This window comes from Trachypithecus francoisi, unplaced genomic scaffold, assembly GCF_009764315.1.
Source record: "Trachypithecus francoisi isolate TF-2019V2 unplaced genomic scaffold, Tfra_2.0 Lachesis_group2, whole genome shotgun sequence".
Classification (NCBI taxonomy): Eukaryota; Metazoa; Chordata; class Mammalia; order Primates; family Cercopithecidae; genus Trachypithecus; species Trachypithecus francoisi.
Genome location: NW_022681465.1, coordinates 97,008,559 through 97,031,198, shown reverse-complemented (window position 1 = coordinate 97,031,198; position 22,640 = coordinate 97,008,559). Strand labels below are relative to the sequence as shown.

Genomic DNA, 22,640 nt, shown 5'->3' with positions numbered 1-22,640 from the left:
AGAGGAATAAGTTCTGCATATCTAATATACTTAATATACTTAAAAGTTAATAAAACGTATTGTATACTTGAAATTTGTTAAGAGAATAGATCTTATTGTCACCACATACAAAAAAGGCGACTGTAGGAAGTTATGGATATGTAAATTAGCTTGATTGTGGTATTCATTTCACAGTGTTTATGTATATCAAATCATCACATTGCACACCTTAAACTTACAATATTTTATTTGTGAGTTATACCTCAACAAAGCTGGAAAAAAAGAAAGTATGAAAATGTTTCCCAAAATGGATGTATTATTTTATATTTCTTCAGTAACACAGAAGAGTTCCAGCTGCTCTACATCCTTGTCAGTACTTGGTATTGTCAGTCTTTTTAATCTTACCCATATGGATTTTTTTTTAGTGAAGTGTCTACACAAATATTTTACCCATTTAAACTTTTTTTTTTCCTTTTTTTGAGTTATGAGTTCTTTATATATTCTGGATAGAAGTCTTTGTCAGATATATTTTATGGATATTTTCTCCTAGTTTCTGCTTGCTTCTTCATTTTTTGAAGTGTCTTTTAATTTTGATGAAATTCAATTTATTAATTTTTTAATGGTTTGTGCTTTCATGTCCTATCTTAGACATTTTGCCTGCTCCAAGATTGAAAAGGTAGTTTTCAATATTTAAGAAGCTATAGTTTTTATTTTTATGTGTAAATATATGGTCTACAAAATATAAAATATATTCATTAAATGTAAAATACAAATACAAAATACAGTCATTAAAGACGTGTATTGTGCATACTACGACTGATACCTGTGAGGGGGAGAGACAACCAGGCAAATCTATTTGGGGAAGAACAATTATTTATTTACTTGAGTATCACCCTGTCCTTTGATTTAACACTTAGAGTAATGAACTTAAGACTTGAAACTATGATAAGAAATGTAAGATGCATGAAATTCAAAAATAAAATTGAAAACAAACACATGTAGTCATTTTAAGTTAATTTTTATATAAGGTATAAAGTAAGGGTTGATTCCATTTTTTCATATGAATATTCAATTGCTGTAACACTGTTTGTTGAAAAGACTATCACTTCTTCCATTGAATTACCCGGATACATTTGTGAGAGATCAATTAAGCATACATGGATGAGTCTATTTCTCTTCTCACCCATTGATCTAGGTTTCTGTTCTTAAACCAGCACCACACTGTATTGAGTAATCGAACTTCCCAGTGGGTCTCAAAATCCAGAAGCATTAGTCCTTGAGTGTGCTCTTTCTCAAAATTATTTTGCTTTTCTAGGTCCTTTGTATTTCTATATACATATTAGCATGAACTTGTCAATTGAGACAAGTCTTTTTATACAAAAAGAGAGTATATGGAATCTATAGATTAAATTGTGGAGAATTGACATCTTAAAATTGAGTTTTCTAATACGTGAAAAGATTTACCTCTACATTTATTTAGGTCTTTTTAAAATTTTTTCACCAATGTTTCATTTTTAGTATATAGGTCTTGCACACATGTTCTGTTAAATCTAATCATGCTTTTTGGTGCTATTGTAAATACTACTGTATTTTAATTTAATTTCCAGTTTTTTGTTGTTATGTAATAATATAGTTGATTTCTTTTTATATTGCCCTCATGCCCTGAAACCTGGTTCACTCACATATTACTTCTAATAGTTGTTTTGTAAATTCATTTGAATTTTCTCTATGTATTATCATGTCATCCTTGAACAAAGGCACTTTTACTTCTATCTTTCCTATCTTTATGCCCGTTATTTGTTTTTTCTTGCCTTATAGTAGTGTTCATGACCTTTAGTACAATGTTGAATAAATAAGGAGACTAGGTAGTCTTTTGTTTTCAACCAATCTTAAAGGCAAATCATTCCTTGTTGTTTTTAACCATTAAATATAACGTTAGCTAGAAGATTTATGTAATGACTCTTTGTCAGTTTGAGGATGTTCCCTTTTATTTCTAGTTTTCTAAGAGTTTTAGTCATGAATCGGTATTGAGATGTCTGAATCTATTGACATGATTAGGTTGGGTTTTGCCCTCCCTTTTTCTGTTAATATAGTAAATGCATTGATTGATTTTCAAATGTAAAATCCATCTAATATTCTTGGGCTATAAACCACTTTTTCATGATCTATTATTACTCATATATTGCTGGAATTGATTTTGCTAATATTTTATTAAGAATATTTAGACCTATGTTCATGAGAGATATTTTTCTAGAGTCTTTTTCTTGTGATTTCTTTGCTGGTTTTTGTATCAGGTTAAGCCTGGCTTCATAAAATGGCTTGAGAAGTGTTCCTTTCTCGTCTATTTTCTGTAAGAGTCTGGAGAGAATTGTTATTATTTTTTAATGTTTGATAGAATTCAACTGTGAAGCCATCTAGAATGGAGTTGTCTTTGTGGGAAGTTTTTAATGTGGGAATTTTTATAGCAAAGTTTTCAAATTTATTGGCATAAAATTATGCATAATATTTTCTTATTATCCTTTTAATATCTGTAGGATCTGTAACAATGGCTCTTCTTTTCATTTTCCATATTGAAAATTTGTGTCTTCTTTCTTTACCTTGGTAATCCTAACAAGGGCTTTATTAATTATATTGATTTTTTAAAGAACAAGCTTATGGTTTAAATGATTTTCTGTATTGTTTGTCTATTTTGCATTACATTGATTCCCACTCTTCTGTTTGTTTCTTTTTTTCTATTCACTTTGTTTAATTTGTTCTTATTTGTTCTAGCTTCTCAAGATACAAACTTAAATTACTGATTAAAAATCTTTTTTCTACTATAAAACAAGCATTTTTTTACTATAAATTTCATCAGACATTTGTATTTTCCTTATGAAGTTTTAAATATTTCCTTATTTATCTTGTGACTCATAGCTTAGAAGTTATTATTTAATTTCCAAATATTTTAGTGTCTCACAAATACTTTTCTGATACTGATTTCTAGTTTAATTCTATTATGGACAGAAAACACACCTTATATGATTTTAGTTTTTTTGTTAAGGTTGTTTTATAGTCTAGCACATGTGCACTTGAGAAGAATGCATATTCTGCTATTTTTGCGTTAGTATACCATTACTTGCTGCCTTCTTGTTGAAGAATTACTGAAAGAATTATGTTGATATCTCCCATTAGAATTGTGGATTTGTTTACTGTTCTTATTAATGGCAAAAGCCGCGATTACTTTTGCACCAACCCAATAGTTTGTAATATTTTTGCTTCATTTATTTTGAAACTATGTTTTAGGTGTGTAGACATTTGTGATTGTTACATCTTCTTGATATATTGAGCATTTTATCATTTTCAAATGTTTCTCTATATTCCTGATAATATTCTATGACCAGTCTGGCATGGTGGCACATGCCTGTAATTCCAATCACTCGGGAGGCAGAGGCAGGAGAATCATTGAGTTCAGGAGTTTGAGATCAGCCTGGGCAACGTAGTGAGATACCCATCTCTTAAAAGTATTCTTTGACCCAAAGTCTGTTTTATCTGATACCAATCTAGCTGCCCCAGCTGTCTTCTGATCAGCGTTTGCATGGTAAATCTTTTTCTGTCTATTCACTTTTCATATGTAGGTACGTCTGTCTTTAAAATCTGTTTCTTTTAGGACACATGTAGTTTGATCTTTGTTTTTTATTATGTCTAACAATCATTGTATTTTTAAATTATAGTGTTTAGTTTGGTGGGGGGTTGGGGTCGGCAACTATTTCTGTTAAGGGTCAGACAGTAAATCTTATAGTCTCTGTTACAACTATTCACTTCTATCATTGCCGTGTGCAAGCAGACATAGGTAATATATAAATGGGTATGACTGTGTTCCAATAGAACTTCATCTACAAAAACAGGAGGTGAGTCGTAAGTTTGGTAACTTCTTGTTTAGCTCATTTATATTTAATGTAATTATCAATATCGTTGGGTTTAAGCCTACCATCTTGCTGTTTTTCTGTTGGTCCTGTGTGGTTTTTTTTCCCCTTTTATTCTCCTTTCATGTCTTCTTTTAGATTAACCATGGGTTTTATTGTATTCCATTTAATCTCTAGTAAATAGCTTATTAGCTATACTTCTTTGCTCTGTTTAATTAGTGGTTGCTTTAGGATTTACAAAATGCATTTTTAATTTATCATAATACATTTCCAAATAATATTGCACCATTTTGTAAGGTCATAGAATATTATCAGGAATATAGAGAAACGTTTGAAAATGATAAAATGCTCAAGATATCAAGAAGATGTAACAATCATAAATGTCTACATACCTAAAACATAGTTTCAAAATAAATGAAGCAAAAATCTTACAAACTATTGGGTTGGTGCAAAAGTAATCGCGGCTTTTGCCATTAATAAGAACAGTAAACAAATCCACAATTCTAATGGGAGATATCAACATAATTCTTTCAGTAATTCTTCAACAAGAAGGCAGCAAGTAAGAATATAAAAAACATGAAAAAACTATCCAACCAAAGGATAGTTGCGTCCTTTAATTTAATGAACATTAATGGTATACTAACCCAAAAATAGCAGAATATGCATTCTTCTGAAGTGCACATTTCCAAATAATATTGCACTATATAATGTAAGTCCCTTGCAACAATTTACTTCCATTGTCCCATTCCATTCTCTGTGCTTTTTTTTTTTAATACTTTTTACTTCTTTATATGTTATAAATCCCACAATATATGGTTATTATTTTTGTTTCAAAGAGCCAATTATCTTTAAAAACAATTTTTAAACAAGCAAAATTATTTTTCATTTACCCACATATTTACCATTATCTGGCATGCTTCCTTTCTTTGTATAGATCTCAGTTTCCATCTGTTACAAATATGTGTGTATATACATGTAATGTCATCATGTTTCTTCTCATTATATTTATGTTTTCATTTAAAGTTCTTGAATATAATAGCTACTTGAAAATTATTTTCTGCTAATTCCATAATTTTTGTTATTTCTGGGTCTGTTTCTTTGGCTTTGCCTTCTTCCTGTTTGAATCACATTCTCCTCCTTTTCCACACTGGTAGTAATTTCTCATTGGATGTTGTACATTGTGAATATTTCTTTGTTGAGAGCCTGGATTTTGATTTATTTCTTTAAAGGGTGTTAAGTAACTTGTAGATAGGCTTGATCCTTTTGATGTTTGCTTTTGAGCTTTGTTTGGGTAAATCCAGAATATTCTTTATTCTAGCGTTTGCTCAGCTCTTCTACAAAAGTATGATTCTTCTTGGGTGTCTATTGAATGGCCTGGTGATTGAAATGCAGTAGTTCTGCTTACTGCTCCAAAGTAGTTTTTTTGCTGACTTTATGTAATTTTATCCTATGCGTATGCAGATCAATATTCAGCCACAGATTTCCTCCCTCCTCTCTTGTTCTCTGGTCCTGCATATTCCAGCTGTGTCAGCCTTCCCAGTTTCTGACCTCTCTTCTTCACTTGGTGAGACCACCATGGGTGGATTCTCCACCTAAAGAAAGTGTCTCCAAGCAGAAAGTTGTGGAGATCATGGTCTCTGCACAGTCCTGTTCAGTGTGTGAGAACAGCTGATTCACATATTTTGTGAGTTTTCTGATTATTTACAATGGGAGGGCAAGTCTAATACCAGTTATTTCAACATGAAAGTGAGTAGAAGTTCTATTTATTTGATGTTTAATCGTTTGAGTTGGTTTTAGTCTCTCCAGAAATCCTTAGTGAGACCTAAATGAGTTTTTTTTTTTTTTTTTTTTGAGGCGGAGTCTTGCTCTGTCGCCCAGGCTGGAGTGCAGTGGCCGGAACTAAGCTCACTGCAAGCTCCACCTCCCGGTTCCCGCCATTCTCCTGCCTCAGCCTCCGGAGTAGCTGGGACTACAGGCGTCCGCCACCTCGCCCGGCTAGCTTTTTGCATTTTTTTTAGTAGAGACGGGGTTTCACCGTGTTAGCCAGTATGGTCTCGATCTCCTGACCTCGTGATCCGCCCGTCTCGGCCTCGCAAAGTGCTGGGATTACAGGCTTGAGCCACCGCGCCCGGCCCTAAATGAGTTTTTATTTTAGTTAAAATACCATTCCCTTTCTCTGAAAGCTTTTAAAAATAAGGGTACATCCAGAGTGTGTCTTGAGACACAACACCAGTATCATCAGCCTCTTCTTTTATTTAAGAAGACTCCTTTATTTTTACACCATAATTCTGAATTATTTTCTGCATCAGTAATACTCAGAAGAAAAAGATTTCTAGCCTCAGCTTTTTCCCCCTCTGGTAATTCTCTTTTCATAATGCCACATCATCTTCCTTTAGTCATTCTTTCTTAATGCCTCTTAAATGGTTGGCATTTTTCTGAGCTACATTATGGCACCATTAGTTATATATTCCTAACAGCCAAGAGGTGTTAGAATTCCTTCATTTAGTAGTTGTATAAAAAAAAGAAAAAAGAAAAAAAAAAACAACAACAGGGAAGTGAGAGCTCAAACTGAAGGAGAAGGAGAATTCAAAGCTGCTTAGTTGTTTTTATCTTTATTTTTACTATTTCATATATGACAGTCTCAGATGTCCTTATAAAACCAAATGTTTTAAACTAGACAGAAAACCACTGCAAGTGAGAGTTGAAAATAAAAATTTTTAAGTTCGGGAAAAGTTCAAGGCCAGGTAGTTCTTCTATTTGCTTGTTCCTGTCTCAAAAGGTTAATTAGATTTATTTTTTGGCAGTTAAATGAATCTTGAAAACATATCTGAAGTTAAGAAACTACAAATATTTTTGCCAGGCAAATGGGGGTTGGGAGATGACAATGGTCTGTAATATGAAGGACAAGAGCTGGAGGTCTAGAGAGTCAGAGACTCTGTACCGTGACCCTTTAGTCCTTTTGGGCTACTTGTTTATCTGGACTGATGAATCACAGTTTTTGCAATCAGCTAGCATACTAACAAAATATTAAACTGACATGTTTATTTATTTCTTGTTTGTTTATAGGAGTTTTTGTATGTTAGTACTAAAAATGCTTTTTCAGCTACATGTACTTTTAAACTGTGTGTGTGTGTGTGTATTTCTTGTAAGAGATTTTTTTAAAAGTATGCATGTTTATCTATTAACAATTTTTCTGAGTTTTTTTATCATGCTTAGAAAAACTTTTCATACCCTAATATTATGAGGAAAAAAAGTTCTATATTTTCTCCTGACATTTTAAGATTTAACTATTTTTATATTTAAATATTTACCCATCTGGCATTTATCCTTTCTCTCTTTTTTTAACTTTGTTTTTATTGAGGTGAAATTAAATTACATAAAATTAACCATTTGAAGTGAACAATTAAGTGGCGTTTAGAACATTCCAAAACATTTACATCATCCCAGAAAAAAACCCATATCCATTAAGCAGGTTACTCCCCATCCTCCCCATTCTCCCCATTCCCCATCCCCTGGCAACTACCCATCTGCTTTCTGTCTCTGTGGCTTTTTACCTACTCTGGATATTTTATATAAATGAAAGCATACTATATGTGATCTTTTCTGTCTGGTCTCTTCCACTTAATGTTTTTGAGGTTCATCACATTACAGCTTGTTATCAATACTTCATTACTTGTTATGGCTGAATAATATTCTGTTACATTATAATACCACCATTTGTTTGTTTATTCATCCATTGATGAACATTTGGGTTGTTTTCATTTGGGGCTATTGGAAATAGTACTACTACGAATATGTGTTTCCAAGTATTTGTTTGAGTACCTGTTTTCAATTCTTTTGGATGTGTGCCTAGGAGTTGAATTGTGGCATTTATTCTTATATAAAGAATGAAATATAAATTCAACATTTTTTTTTGCCAAAAGAATAGTCTTTTGCCTTACCGCCATTTCTTGTTATCTTTCCTTTACTAATTTAAGATACGTCCTTTATCATAAACAGAATTCTCATATGTACTTGGGTATATTTCTTAAATCTGTTTGATTTGTGTTCTGTTGATCAGTCTGTGTCCAGGTGCAACAGGTTGTCCCCACCCCATATCTATTTAATTACTATTTCAATATTTGGAAAGGAAAGCCTGCTCCCCACCCTTATGTTAACTCTCATCTCTAATTATTCCTTTTCTCATAATTTTCCTTGCTAATTCCACATGTTTATTCCTCCAGGTTAACCTTTCATTGCTTTCTATTAATGACATTATAAATACTGAAGTAATATCTTCTTACCATTCACATGAAAAATCACCATTTTAATTTGTACTTAAGAATATGGTCAAGAGTCATAACTCTAAGTGGAAATCGGCATTCATTGTATACTTTATTGCAGTAATTAATCAGTGACACTTTGGTAAATGAAGTTTCACATTTTTAGGTGAATTGTGATTTGTTTTCTAGCTTTAAAATCTGAAGGAGATGATTACTATATTAATGGTGCCTGGACTATTGACTGGCCTAGGAAATTTGATGTTGCTGGGACAGCTTTTCACTACAAGAGACCAACTGATGAACCAGAATCCTTGGAAGCTCTAGGTCCTACCTCAGAAAATCTCATCATCATGGTAAATGCGTCTTTGCCATTGTATTTCTTCTGTTTGTAATTCCTCCTTGTGAGGTAGGAAAGGGCAGGTTTTACTATCCCTGTTTTACAGGTGATGAAATTAAGGTAAACAAAGGTAAAATGATTTACCCAAAGGTGTTAGAACCGTACAAAGTTAAGGCCATCATGCTTTTGCTTGAATAGAATTTTTATAACCAAACAAGACAGATGAAAGCAATGGCTCCAAAATACCCATGAAAATGGGAAGCGAAAATTTGATATAAATGCATGTGTTTTATATTATCTTAAATTTCCTATAAGACTTGTTTTGAAATTTTCTTCTTCAAAAGGAATAATAAATATCTGAATGAAGGCTCATTGTATTTTAATTGTCTTCACCAGTTGTTTTCAATGGCAGGTTCTGCTTCAAGAACAGAATTTGGGAATTAGGTATAAGTTCAATGTTCCCATCACTCGAACTGGCAGTGGAGATAATGAAGTTGGCTTTACATGGAATCATCAGCCTTGGTCAGAATGCTCAGCTACTTGTGCTGGAGGTAAGATGCCCACTAGGCAGCCCACCCAGAGGGCAAGATGGAGAACAAAACACATTCGGAGCTATGCTTTGCGTTTGTTAAAAAAGCTAATTGGAAACATTTCTTGCAGGTTTGCTTCAAGCTGTAATTTAGCAAAAGAAACTTTGCTTTAATTATATTATATTCTATTTGTTTTCAACCTCATGTAATTTGTGCAGATTTGTTGGTAAAATACATCTTGGCACAATGAGTGTCTCTGCTGGTGCTTCTCCCAAGACTGTCTTGAAGGTGGGCTGTTTGCCTTTCGTGAACACATTCTTGGTAAAGAACATCAAAAGTTTTAAAAAAGAAAATGAGCAAGAATCAGACATCACAGATGCAACTTCTTGTAATGGGAGATGAGAATGTACGGCTATGTGCTTGTTGTGTGTGTTTGCGTGCCTGTGTGTTTGCCACAATCCTATTCAAACTCCCTTCTCCTGCCATGAAAGTTAAGGGACTGTATACTGGGATGCTACAATAATTACTGGTATCTGGGTTCTGGGTTAATGGTGTATACTGACCCCATTACAGTCCCTCAGAGGTAGCTGCTAGGCGGTGGTTGGTGATGTGTTGGTTGTCCCATGTGCGTTTTTCATGGGTGCCTTTTCCCTACAATTTACTCTATTCCTAATCCTCCTCCCTCTAGTGGCCACCAATGCAATTCTTTACCTCTGGCTGGGAGAGCAGGACAGTTGGCTTCCTTCAAAGCCAACACCCTTGCTGCTGCATGGACTGGTGAGTAGAAGTGCTGTGCGAGCAGCATCTTCCTTCTCTCTGGAGACTAAATGCATCGCCTCCACCGTACACCTTGATCCTGATAGGCAAGGAAACAAACCTGTCCTTCAGGCCTAGGCTGGACTAGATCACCTCACCATTCCAGAAGCAAATATTAAATTTTAAATAGTGATATTTAGAATGGGCAAAATTAAAATAAAGTAAATCACCCGATATATTACCTATACTCCTTTTTTAAACTATGCAGAAATATATGCTTTTTATATAGACTTCATCCTGTCTTATATTTGCATCTTCTGATTTTCAAGTCTTAAATCGGAGAGGTTATTTTTAGAGAAATAATTATCATACAATCTAGTCAGTATTTTTATTTTATTACTTATTACTATATTTTTTTTGAGACAGATTTTTGCTCTGTTGCCCAAGCTGGAGTGCAGTGGCACAATCATGGCTCACTGCAACCTCAACCTCCGGGGCTCAAGTGATCCTCCCACCTCAGCCTTCTGAGTAGCTAGGACCACAGGAGCACACCACCACGACCTGGCTAATTTTTAAAATTTTTGTAAAGATAGGATCTCACTGTGTTGCCTAGGCTTCTCTTGAACTCCTGGCCTCAAGCATTCCTTCTGCCTCAGTGTCCCAAAATGCTGGGATTACAGGCATGGGCCATCACTCCCAGCCAAATTCAGTATTTTTAATCTCATACAGAATTAAAGCAATGATTAACTACAACTCCAATTTCAATATAAAGTCGATACAACAGGAAAAAAACAAAAAAGATGAATAATATATTGATGTTCTCTACTGTGTAAAGTATCATGAAACATAGTTATGTATAATTTGTGACATATTTTAAAAGATCTCTAGTTCCCATCCATTTTATGTGTAAAATGGCTGGTGATTTGTCATGTAAAGTTTTTAAAGCCATAGGGCATTACCATTTTTAAATAAATAAATACGTGCAACTAATTGATCAAGTATATGCCATTGCATTATTTTTTAGTGGCATTTATACATGTATCTTTCTTTTATCCAGTTCAATTCTTTTTATTCTATAAATTAACTTTTCCCTTTGCATATTCCAACAAAAAGTTTTCTAGAACAGTACGTACATAATTCAGGCCCTGAGGCAAGGTGGAATGAACTTATTAAAGAACTAAAGTAATTTAAAGTTTAGGAAATCTAATAAGGATAGTCTAAAGTTGAGGTGGATTAGCTTGTAGAAAAGAAAGCTAAGGGGATGCGTATTAGTATGCGACAGAAGGTTGAATGGAAATTCTTAGAGCCAGTTCATCTTTGTACTGAAATTGCTATATTTGGGGATGGTTTAGACACAGTCTTGTCTGAGACCAAAAAGGGATTAAATGAATTCTCAATGTTCCTTCAATCCTACGATTTTATTTGTTCAGAAAGGAGGTAGTCCAACAAAAAAACAAAGAAGGAGAAGAGGAAAAAGGCCATGAGAACTGAATTTGGAAGAAAAAAATATAATTTTGTTGACGTAGGAAAGTAAAAAGTGTAGATGAGTGTTATTTTTTCCCATAACACTTGTACTGAGAAATAGAAGTGATTTCTTGTGGTAGGGGGTTAAAAAAAAAAGGGAGAGAGAAAAGCCTCTGGAAGGGAGAGCTTTCTCTTCCTTGTTATTTGTCCTTCTTTCCGTGATCTGAACTACTGGTCTTAGATACTGGAGGTGGTTCTGGGAACTCACATTAGGCTTGGTTGTGGGTGATTATGAGCATTCTTGAGGCTCTTGCCTTCTTCAGATGAAGGGCATGGTGTGAAGAGCTGCCATTTGTTTTGGTAAGTGGTTCCCCCGCAGCAGCATCAATATCATTTAGAAACTTGTTAGAAATGCTAATTTGAGTGCCCCATTTCAGATCTACTGAACAGAAACTCTTCGAGTGGAGCCCATTAATCAGTGTTTTAACAAGCCCTGCAGGTGATTTGGATGCTCGCTCAAATTTGTGTACCACTGGTCTTGGCTGACAGAGAAACCAAATCCAGTGTTCTAGACACATGGAATCCATGTCCTCATCACTGAAGTCTGTGCATCTTTGTAGACTCATTTTGCCCCTAGAACAATATCCGAAACATAGTAGGTGCCCAATAAATGCACTTTATTGAGCACCTTACTGAGGCCAACGGTGTCCTCCCAAAGTGCTAGATGAGTGAATGAGTAAAAGGAATTAATTTTGGCAATTATATATTTGTGCTTGTCCTTTCTAATGTGGGAGATGAAAGTTTAGAGTTGCTACTTTTCTTATAGAGTAGGGCAAAGCTTTGCCAAGGAAAAAACAGTATAATTTTAATTAGCATAGGTAACTAAAACCAAGCTCCTCTCTTTTTTACTTTGTTTTTTGTTTTGTTTTGAGTTTTTTTGTTTTTTTGAGACAGTCTTACTCTGTCACCCAGGCTGGAGCACAGTGGTGCGATCTTGGCTCACTGCAACCTCTGCCTCCCAGGTTTAAGCGACTATCCCACCTCAGCCTCCCAAGTAGCTTGGACTACAGGTGCACACCACCACGCCTGGCTAATTTTTGTATTTTTAGTGGAGATGGAGTTTCACCATGTTGGCCAGATGGTCTTGAACTCCTGACCTCAAGTGATCCACCTGCATCAGCCTCCCAAAGTGCTAGGATTACAGGCGTGAGCCACCACACCTAGCCATCTTGCTTACTTTGAATAGGTGGAAAATATTTCCTAGGATATAGAGTGCAGGAATCAATTATTGAAGTTGCTCTTCTTACACATACCCTCACTTTTAACCCCAGGTTCTTTAAATATAGGAAGCTTATGATTGAGGGAAGTAAAGTCCCTTTAGGGTTTAGGAACTTTGACCCAAGAAAAAGCCAGAGTCATCTTCTCCTTAATGAAATTTCATTTTATAGTTAAGAAACCTTTCAAGAAGAAGTCATTTCTACCTAGCTTTCACTCAGAAACTAAGGATTAATTCTAAAGTCAGTGTTTTTGTTTTTTGTTTGTTTGTTTGTTTTTTTGTTGCTGTCAATAAGTCTGTTGTCTATACAAGGGACATTTTGGGATGGTTCTACCTCATCCTTTTAACTTCTTTCTTGGGCTTCTTCTCATAGACTGGATTCTCTCTGATGGCAGCATGAGCTTTCTTACACATCTTCCCCATCATGTCTGGAGTTATGCTGTTATGTATTGAGAGAACTGTTTCTTGTAAGCATCTTCATCTTCCTCCATTAAGTAGCACATGTAATCTGAAACATTCTGGCCCATGATGTGCTTCTGGTGTATTTCTACATTAAATTCTTTGCTTCCGGAATCATAACCAGGGAATTGTTTGGTACTGTGAGGGATAGAGAAGCCTCCGTCCACAGCTCCCTTCAGGGTACCAAAAACTTTATTGCCAGTGGTAGTTCTGGCAAGGCCTGCATCCAAATAGCAGATAAAGGCACCTGTTTGAACATCAGTGCTTTCCACATAATACATTCATCTTCAATCACCTCGGCTTGGCCTTCATAGATCTTATCCATGCCAAACCTATTGAAAAGCCTGGGCCTGCAGCAGGCCAGTATAATACGCTGCAGCATCATTTGTGAGGCCAATCTTCACACCATATTTTGGCAGTTCATGTGCATATGCTGTGCAAACTATCATATCCCCTTCTATATGGGCATAAGCAATCTGACAAATGGTATCTCTGTTTGTTATATGAACTATCAACCTGTATTTGGGTGTGTGTGTGTTTTATTTATTTATTGTCCACCGTTTGACAGAGACCTGCAGACCCAGCAGTGCTAGGTGGGGAAAAGGGATAAAGTCAGTTCTTAACTGGGATACTCCATGTTCATCTCTCCAAGGAGGTGCTGGGTGTCTTGAGGCTGTCAAAATTCTTTTAAGTGGCAAAGAGAAAACAAGAAAGACCTCAAGGAACTTTTGGTGGCAGTCTCACAAGATCTTTCAGTGTTCTCTCTTGTTATTGTCCTGCATGTGTTTTATTAATATCCAGACCTTTGGGCTTTAATTGAGTTTGGGAGCAATAATGACAGCTTGATCTTATGAGATCTTTTAAGATAAGAAGCTTGAAACTTTTTCTGTTGCTTAGCAGATCCAGTGACAAATCTAATGCTACAGGAAACATTGGTGATTCAGTCCAAGTAATGGGTTTTTCTCTGAGTCAGTGATGAAACACTTCCTTTGCCTCAAAAGGAACATTGAAATGCTATGGGGTGTTGTCTTCAGGATACGTGTGATTTTTGAGATACAGCTGCAACTCTTCCTCAGAGAGAAATCCAAGCCCAAAAACATGACTATTTCCAGAACCATTGCTACTAGAATTTGTTTCTGTATTCCTTATCCAAACTTATTTTGTACTTTGTAATTTACTGACTCCCAAATTTATATGCTACCATTGGATTAGTGATTATAATCAGGTGCTAATTAATAAATCTTGGCTGGGTAAGGAAAGTTGTATTGTTTTGAAATACACAGCTGTAGGAGATTTTTAAAAGTAGTAATTTATGCCAATATACTTATGCACTGTGACCTCTAAAGTTTCAAATAACAAATATTGTATATTCATCCTTTGATTTTATTCATACGTATTCTCTTTTTACTACATGTGTGGTTCTCAAATTTAAGCACACATCAGAGTTACCTGAAGGACTTGTTAGGACACAGATTGCTATGTTCTAGCAACAATTTCTGATTCAGTAGTCTAAGGGAGGCTTTAAGCATTTACATTTCTAAGTTTCCAGGTGTTGCTGGTGCCACTGACTCAGAAACTATACTTTGAGGCTCCAGGGTAGACACTTAGATTTCCTAAAGTAAATGCCCACTAAACAGACTGACAAGTCTTTTAGGTAATAATCCATATTATAGTTGTAACCGCAGTATCACTAATCTTTTTGGTGACAGGTGGTTCTACTGCTCAGCTATGTAATAATAAAATTGTAAAGTTTAAAACATTTTCTGGTACTGTATTTCATTTGATCATCCTCAGTAGCTACATAAGGTAGGCATTGAAATTATTAGTCATAATTTATAGATAGAATTCAAGTAATTTGCTGAAATCAAGACCTAGCAATTTCGTCTCTAGTGACCTTTTTAATTTAGTAATGCAGTGTTCTCTTGTAATAAAAAGAGCCTTTTCACCAGTTGGCCACCTCAGTAGGGAAACATGATATATCCCCACCCATAAAGATCTCCTTCACTAGCTTGAAATTTCATTTTTTCAAATGCTTTCCCTAGAGCAATGATTCTTAACTTTGGTGGCACAGTGGAATACCCAAGGAGAACTTTAAAGAATGATGATACGGCCGGGCGCGGTGGCTCAAGCCTGTAATCCCAGCACTTTGGGAGGCCGAGACGGGCAGATCACGAGGTCAGGAGATCGAGACCATCCTGGCTAACACGGTGAAACCCCGTCTCTACTAAAAAATACAAAAAACTAGCCGGGCAAGGTGGCGGGCACCTGTAGTCCCAGCTGCTCGGGAGGCGGAGGCAGGAGAATGGCGTGAACCCGGGAGGCAGAGCTTGCAGTGAGCTGAGATCCGGCCACTGCACTCCAGCCTGGGCGACAGAGAGAGACTCCGTCTCAAAAAAAAAAAAAAAAAAAAAAGAATGATGATACTTTGTCCGCACCCCCAGAGAGTCTTCTTTAATTGGCTGGGGGTATGGCCTGGGCATCACATTTTGAAAAGTTCCATAGGTAATTCTAATGTACAGCCAAGGTTGAGAGGTACTGCTTTTGAAACTGATTAAAAGTTTTAGTCTTCAAAAAATTAACATTCAGATGCAAATACCTCTGAGAGCATTACTAACACATATCTCTGTTTTTAAGTGGCTACTAGTTGAATTCTAAGGTTATGAGACTTAGGAATGGGTATCTGGGATGGGAAAGTAGAGAGGAGCATCAGAGAAGGGAAGGAAAGAAGGGATAGCATGCTACTTAATTTCATAATTTTGTTTAATATGGCCATTGGCCTTGGGCATGCCTATATATTTACAGTCTTCCTTCACTTGAGGGATCATATAAACATCCAATTAATGTAATAAATGCTTTTAAAACTGACTGAAATTGTGCTAAACAGATTTCTGTTTATTAGAATAAACAGAAATTTATTCTAATTTCAAGTTTATCTGATACTTAACAGAGCTAAAATGAGTAGATGGTTGGGTATTCAACCAACTTTAATTTAGATGCACAAGTCAGAATAGAAGAGGCATATGGCCCCTGTTTGAACTCAGTTATTATGAACACTGATACAATTTGTTTTCTTTTAAATTAGAGTTCTAATCAGAGAAGGCCTTCTATTTTTTAGGAAATTACTTTCTTTAAGGGAATGAATCTTTGCAGAATGCAGCAATATTCATGATAATTTTCTACCCTACTTTTCTGGGTGTGTTCTCATTTTCCTCTGTTCATACCATTCTCATTTCACTCCCATCCCCTCCTCTTACTTAATATTATACAATGCTTAGGCTTTAAAGTGAAACCTTCCGAAGCCCATTACCCGATAATTGATGCTGTAGTGTTGTATTTAACTTTGTAACTGTTCTGTTAGAAAATAAACCTTAAGAATACTTTATTTTCAGTACAAACAAATATCAGAAATACATGATATTTTATATTTATTATAATTTTATATTTATGCTCTAAATATACAGTCTTTGTCCTGCCATTGGCTCTATTGACACTCCTGATTATTTTCTCCAAATATTTTTCTAGATTTTTCTTTCTTCCTCTTTGTATAGAAGTACGAAAATTGCATACCAAAGAACTTAATTTGGTCAAGTTTCTGCTAATACACAAAAGCATCTCTCTGCTAAACGTTGCTTTGCAGCTCTTTGGGGGAAGAGATAAAGTTATGCTTAGATTAATGAGGAGTTAGGAAGGAGACAGGTTTACTGTTAGAGATATTTTTTATTTTGTTTGAAGATCAAAGAGCACAGATTTTATTTTACATATACTATATAGTTATACAGGAATGTTTCTGATCAGTCATCATTGACAATTCAAAATGCTATTATTACTTTTTCTTTTACATTTACATAGTCTAATTTTATTTGTGTGTTTGATGCTTCTTTTATTATACTTTTTCTTCCCTGAATGTCATTTTGAGCCTAATTTATGAGTCTGTGTGTGTGTATATTTGTGTGTGCATGTGTGTGTCTGTGTGTGAGAGAGAGAGAGAGAGAGAGAAAACAGCATATAAACATAGAAGATATTTATGTCTTTCTTTTTTTGAGCTAGGACAAATTCTTTTTATTTTACTTTTTGATTCTGTGCCTGATCCTTTTTTTTTTTTTTTTTCTTTTGAGATGAAGTCTGGCTCTGTTGCCCAGGCTGGAGTGCAGTGGCACGATCATGGCTCACTGCAACCTCCACCTTCCTGGTTCAAGCAATTCCCCTGCCTCAGCCTCCCAAGTAGCTGGAATTACAGGCACATGCCACCAGGCCTGGCTGATTTTTTTGTATTTTTAGTAGAGACGGGGTTTCACATGTTGGCTAGACTGGTCTCGAACTCCTGACCTCAGGCAATCCACCCGCCTCAGCCTCCCCAAGTCATCTGGATTCTTATACATGTTGTGGCTGGTTTTGATTCTTTGAGATTTTTAAGATGATTTATATGATTTCCAACTACTATTTAGAATTTTCCTGATGTGGGACCGTGTTTTTCAAACTGTACGAAGGTGCCCAAGGGCACTGCAGAACATTGTACATTTTCAGGGGAAACATAGCGATATTGATCTTACAGCATACAAATCATTATAAATAAGTTATTTGGAACTAACTACTAAGTAAGACTCTTAGTTATTTTTTTTTTTCTGTCTTGGGGATGTTATTTTAAAAATTGGAGATACTAAGGATACTGTGAACTGAAAAAGTTTGAGAACCCCTGATTTAGGGTAAAATGAGTATCATTAAAGTTGGATTAAAAATGTCACCTAACTTCCTTTCACTAGATGTTGAATTTCATTGCAGAAGAGAAAATAAATGCATATAAGCTGCTCATTATTCAGGGCCCTGGTGATGTTCGGAATTTAAAACTGGAGACTCTTCTGTACTTCTAGCTAAGAGACTAGAGGTTTTGCATAATATGTAAATTTCTCTCTCATATCTATATTCCTTCTGATGTGTCCTCCTGAATATGTTTCCTTCCTCCATCTCTGTTAGTTTGGGGTAAGAATGGTGGGTGATTAAAGCAAAGGAAAAAAAGAAAGGAAGGAAAGAAGGAACTATATATTTAAAGGAGAAATTGTTAGCAACTTCTTTCCTGACAGCTAACAATTTTATGTGATAACCTATACTATTGCATTTATTAATAAACACAATTTTCAGATTACTTTTAAAGAATCTATCATGCCTTGGCCCCTTTAAAAAGTTGGATATTTCTACATTGTTTCTATGCAAACGTTTGTTCATATTATATATTTTATTGTTTTCAGGAATGATACAACACAAGCATAATGTAGACTTAAAAGTATATAGTAAGTCCATTCTAAAATGACAGTTTTTAAATTATTTAAAAAAAATAATTATTAGAAAATATGTAGTACAGTCTTTAGGACAGTACTAATAGCTGACTAAAAGAGAACAGCTCTCAAAGTACCAGATAAAACAGAGACAAATGCTTTACATTTTCACAGATGTCCTTTTAATTTTTTGTCAATTCTAAGGTGTCTAACACATTTAATATCACTAGGAGGTTAATTCACATTATTATTGAACTAACAGAATGTACTTCAAACAAACAAGGGTTTTGAGACTTAAGTTTTACAGACATAATAACAAAAATAATGACTAACACTTGTATTGCAGCTTATAAAGGACACATTCACTGTACCTTTCACAGAAACTCAAAGCAGAGGAGCCCCAAATGGAGCATAGGAAAACAAAGTCCAGTTGTTTTTTTTCAAGATTCAAAATAGACTTGGTTGAAATTAAGTGTGAAAGACATAAAAAGGTTGAATCCTATAACTAAATGTGCTTATCTTTGACTTAGGAGTTACCAATCCAGAAGTTATTTTCAGAGTTAAATAAAAGATTACAGAGGGAAACTTTAGTTTGAATAGTTAAAAGCACTTTATTCAATGCCATTCATTTCCCTCTGAAGAAACATAGTTGTACAGTTAGTTTCAAAGAAAAATTCCCTGTGAAAGATAGTTTCTGTGTGGGGTTGTACAATGTACTATTATTTTTTGAAATCATGAAGGTCCTTTTACATTTGAGTCCTGTATATATCAAACGGAGATATAAAACCTATCACTGAGATTTTTAAAATAATACAAATCCCCTATTTAAAAAATGAGTTTAGAAAGAATAAAGGTTTGCATTCAGCTTTGTTCATCATTATTCCCTAGTTTTCACTTTGGTCTTTGAAAAATAATATATGTATCGGACTAGACAATGGTCTGTCACTGCATTAACTATGACATCCCCCTATTCAATCTCTCCCACAATTCCCTCCTCTCAGTTCACTTTCAATGTTGTGAAGGAAGAGTGTCCTTTAATCTGGGATTAACTATACCTGGCATCATAACAGGGCACCTGTCAACATCACAGCCCCCAAGATCCTAAACTCTGTCATCATTAACCTTGTTGGGTTAGTTCTAATATAACTTGGCCCTTGAGATTGCAGAGTAACTCTTCTCTACAAACTCCTGTTTGTGGTTGGTTCACACTTCTGGAAGCTAATATGTGTGTTCATTTATTTATCTATAATAATTTTCATTTATCTTTTTTCCTTAAGCATATGCCTTCCCCTATATAACTACTTTTACAAAAATTCTTTGAATTCTCCTGTATGTTTTCAATATAACTTGAAGTCTTACATATGAAGGATTATTTTGATAATCTTGACATGTTTTACTGTTTACCTCTGCATGTTGTTGGTTGCATTTTCTCTAATGTGAAGATTTGTAACTGAAGGCAAGAAATCTCTAAGCCAAAATATTCTCCTAGTGCTGTTTCATCATTTCATCAGTCCTCTTTCATCATTTCTATTGCTTTAGTAATTATATTCTTCCCTAACATGAACAGGGTTTGGATACATATTCACTCACTGAAAAACTTGGGTGAGTGTGAAACCAAAGTTTGAGTGCATTCCTGTTGTATTAATGATCTATATATCACAGGTCATGTTTCACTTCACAAAAATTCTTTCCAAAATAGTATTTTTAACAGTCATAACATTATTCATCTTTACAAGGTTGAATGCATAAAATACTTTTGGAGAAAATAAAGCCTTTTAAAAATAAAGCATTTTATTATGGTAAGCATGATCATCCTGATTTTGTGGGAACTTACGATATTACTATTTCCATTTTTACTTGAAGGAAATGAAGATTTTAGTTTAAAAGCTATACAGTTAGTATATGATTATATCCTTATTTTAACTCAAATTTGAAATATTTCAAGATTTGGTTCCACAAAAGGGATTTTATATATGTTTAAAAGAAAAGCCTGTCTATTGATGATAAATACATCACACTGTGTGGAAGAAGCTCAAGGCCTTTGTACTCTCAACAATATTCCTCTAAAATTTAAATAAAATACCAATAACAAGCTCTTACTTAAGGTCATGGAGATTACTTTCTAGTATAATATAACTAATCCTTTTTTCTTCCTAGAGACAGGGTCTTGCTATGTTGCCCAGGCTGGAGTGCAGTTGCACAGTAATAGCTCACTGCAGCCTAGAGCTCCTGGCCTCAAGTGATCCTCCTGCTTCAGCCTCCCGAGTTGCTGAGATTACAGGCATGAGCATGGACACCCATGCTGGGTATACCAGCATGATTTAATTCTTCATATTAGGAAACTTACCTTTCACAATTTCCTATTTCTAGTTACTATTCTGCCTCTTGACATGTGTAACCCCTTTGACATGTACCTTACACTGGTACAAACTTAGGCACTGAAACAAGACTACAAAACCAAATGAAAAGAAACATGCCTGTGTTCTAGACTTACTCTGTAGAATACAGAAGAAAAGCAGACACATAAGGGAGAGAGAATTGGTGGAAAAAAAATGTTGAACAATTGAAATGTGGAGGGAGAGAAGAGAAGGCAACTTTTATAGAATTTTGGATCTGGAAGAAACATTCTAAATTATCTCTATGTATTTGATTATCTCATTTTACAAAGAAGAATGAAAACTTGCCGTAGGTCATTTATCGAAACCACTTAGAAGTCAAAAAGAGGTAACCAAACATGGCAGAATTTGGGATGAGAAAAAACAAAGGAACAAGATAAAGTGAAAGGTAATGATACAGTAATTTGGCTATGAAAAGAGTCCTTCAGATCAGTGAGGATCGGGAAAAGAGAAATCAGACAGTAATAAAACAAAATAGGGAAACTATAAACTAAAAATATTAGACCTGAAAATGCACTATTTTATTGGATATCTTCCATCATGTAATATAATTATAATGGTACTTGCCCTATTCCACCCCATCCCCATTTTAATGTAATCCCATTGAGGTCAAGACTGTCTTACTCAGTAACTTTCTCCCTTATAGTACTAAAAATGTATACATTAGACATAGTAGAAACTAAATTAGTTAAAAAGTTAGATACTTTATATGGAAAAGATTACTCTTAATAGCTAAGGAGTAATAGGAATGCTCTCCAGGGATAAGCTCAGTATATGTATGTTCCACCCTACCTTACCATTACTAAACACAGTTGTTCTAGAAAAATACAATATTTTAGAACTACATTTTGCTTTTGATCATCCTGTTTCCTTAGGACATCCAGTTTTGCTTAGGACAGAAGGAAAGACACTGAAAAGGACAGAAGGTAAGGCACTGAAAAGAGAAGGGAAGCCTTTGAGAGATAAAAACTAGCAGGAGGCTCTTCAGAAGAAAGAACCATATGGGTGGAGTTGATTGGTACCCTGGGTTCCAGCTGTTTGATCCAAGGCAGATGGGCTTTGCTCTGCCCTGCAAATGCTTGTGTCTAGCCAACAATCACACGGCACAACAGCCAGATTCCAGCAGTGAAAGGCAGAGCAGAGAGAGATTTTTTTTCCTGGCACTTGTCACTCTTTGGATGCTATCTGCATTAAAGATTTAAATTAAATTAATATTGCTGGCCATATGCTCTGTATACTGTAGTTATATAGTGTTGTCTTGGTTGCTAGCTACTATGGATGCTGTGGTTAAGCAAATTGTTGCCTTAGGCAGCAGATACATTTTTAGTACAAACTCTGATTTTCTAATGTTCCCCCCTTCTCTTCAGAAAACTGTTTCTTGGGTAGATATGATGTGCTATGCCACTAGGTTAAATTGTTTAGATGTTGGTTAGCCCATCAGTTCCAAGAATACATTTATACTTCTTTCTTTTTATTATTGACTCACTCACAGGTGGTTATAGAATGCCCATTTATCCATTACATGGTCTATCACTGAAATGATGGGACTGATGAGTAGAGTTGAGAAGACTTAGAAGGTCTTTCTCCTGCCCTTCACCACCCCCGACCCATCCTTCTCGGTTTAACACATATCACCCTTTCAAGTTAAATTCAAGTTGTAATTTCTGTGCATTGAGTGCCTTCTTTCTACTTTTAAGATGGTAAATTGCCCCGAGGAAAGCAATATATTGCCAAATACTATGTTACAAATGAGTTTACAAAATATTTCATTCTCTGAAAGAAGAGAGAGATAGGAACACATTGGGCAGCTGATAAGAGGAGTAGAGGGATTGGAATGGAGGCAAGAAATGAAGAGGAGCGATGGTCTCTGAAATCTTTGCTCAGACTGGGACTCACTTGAACCATCACCACCCCCTAGAGTAAGAACAGCAGATGGTTTCCATCCAGGACTCATTTGCCCTTTGGTGGGCTTCTTGCACATTTTCCTTTGGTATATACTGTATAAAAAT

General features: G+C 35.2%; 1 protein-coding gene across 2 annotated transcripts in view; it reads left to right on the top strand.

The window, feature by feature from the left end:
- Positions 1-22,640, top strand: part of ADAMTS6 (ADAM metallopeptidase with thrombospondin type 1 motif 6) — a 346,891-nt gene that overhangs the window by 277,765 nt on the left and 46,486 nt on the right. For both annotated transcript variants that reach the window (XM_033179691.1, XM_033179690.1), the window contains 2 exons: positions 8,333-8,496; positions 8,893-9,031. In XM_033179691.1, the coding sequence (XP_033035582.1) occupies positions 8,333-8,496; positions 8,893-9,031 (303 nt within the window). The remainder of the gene's footprint in view (positions 1-8,332; positions 8,497-8,892; positions 9,032-22,640) is intronic.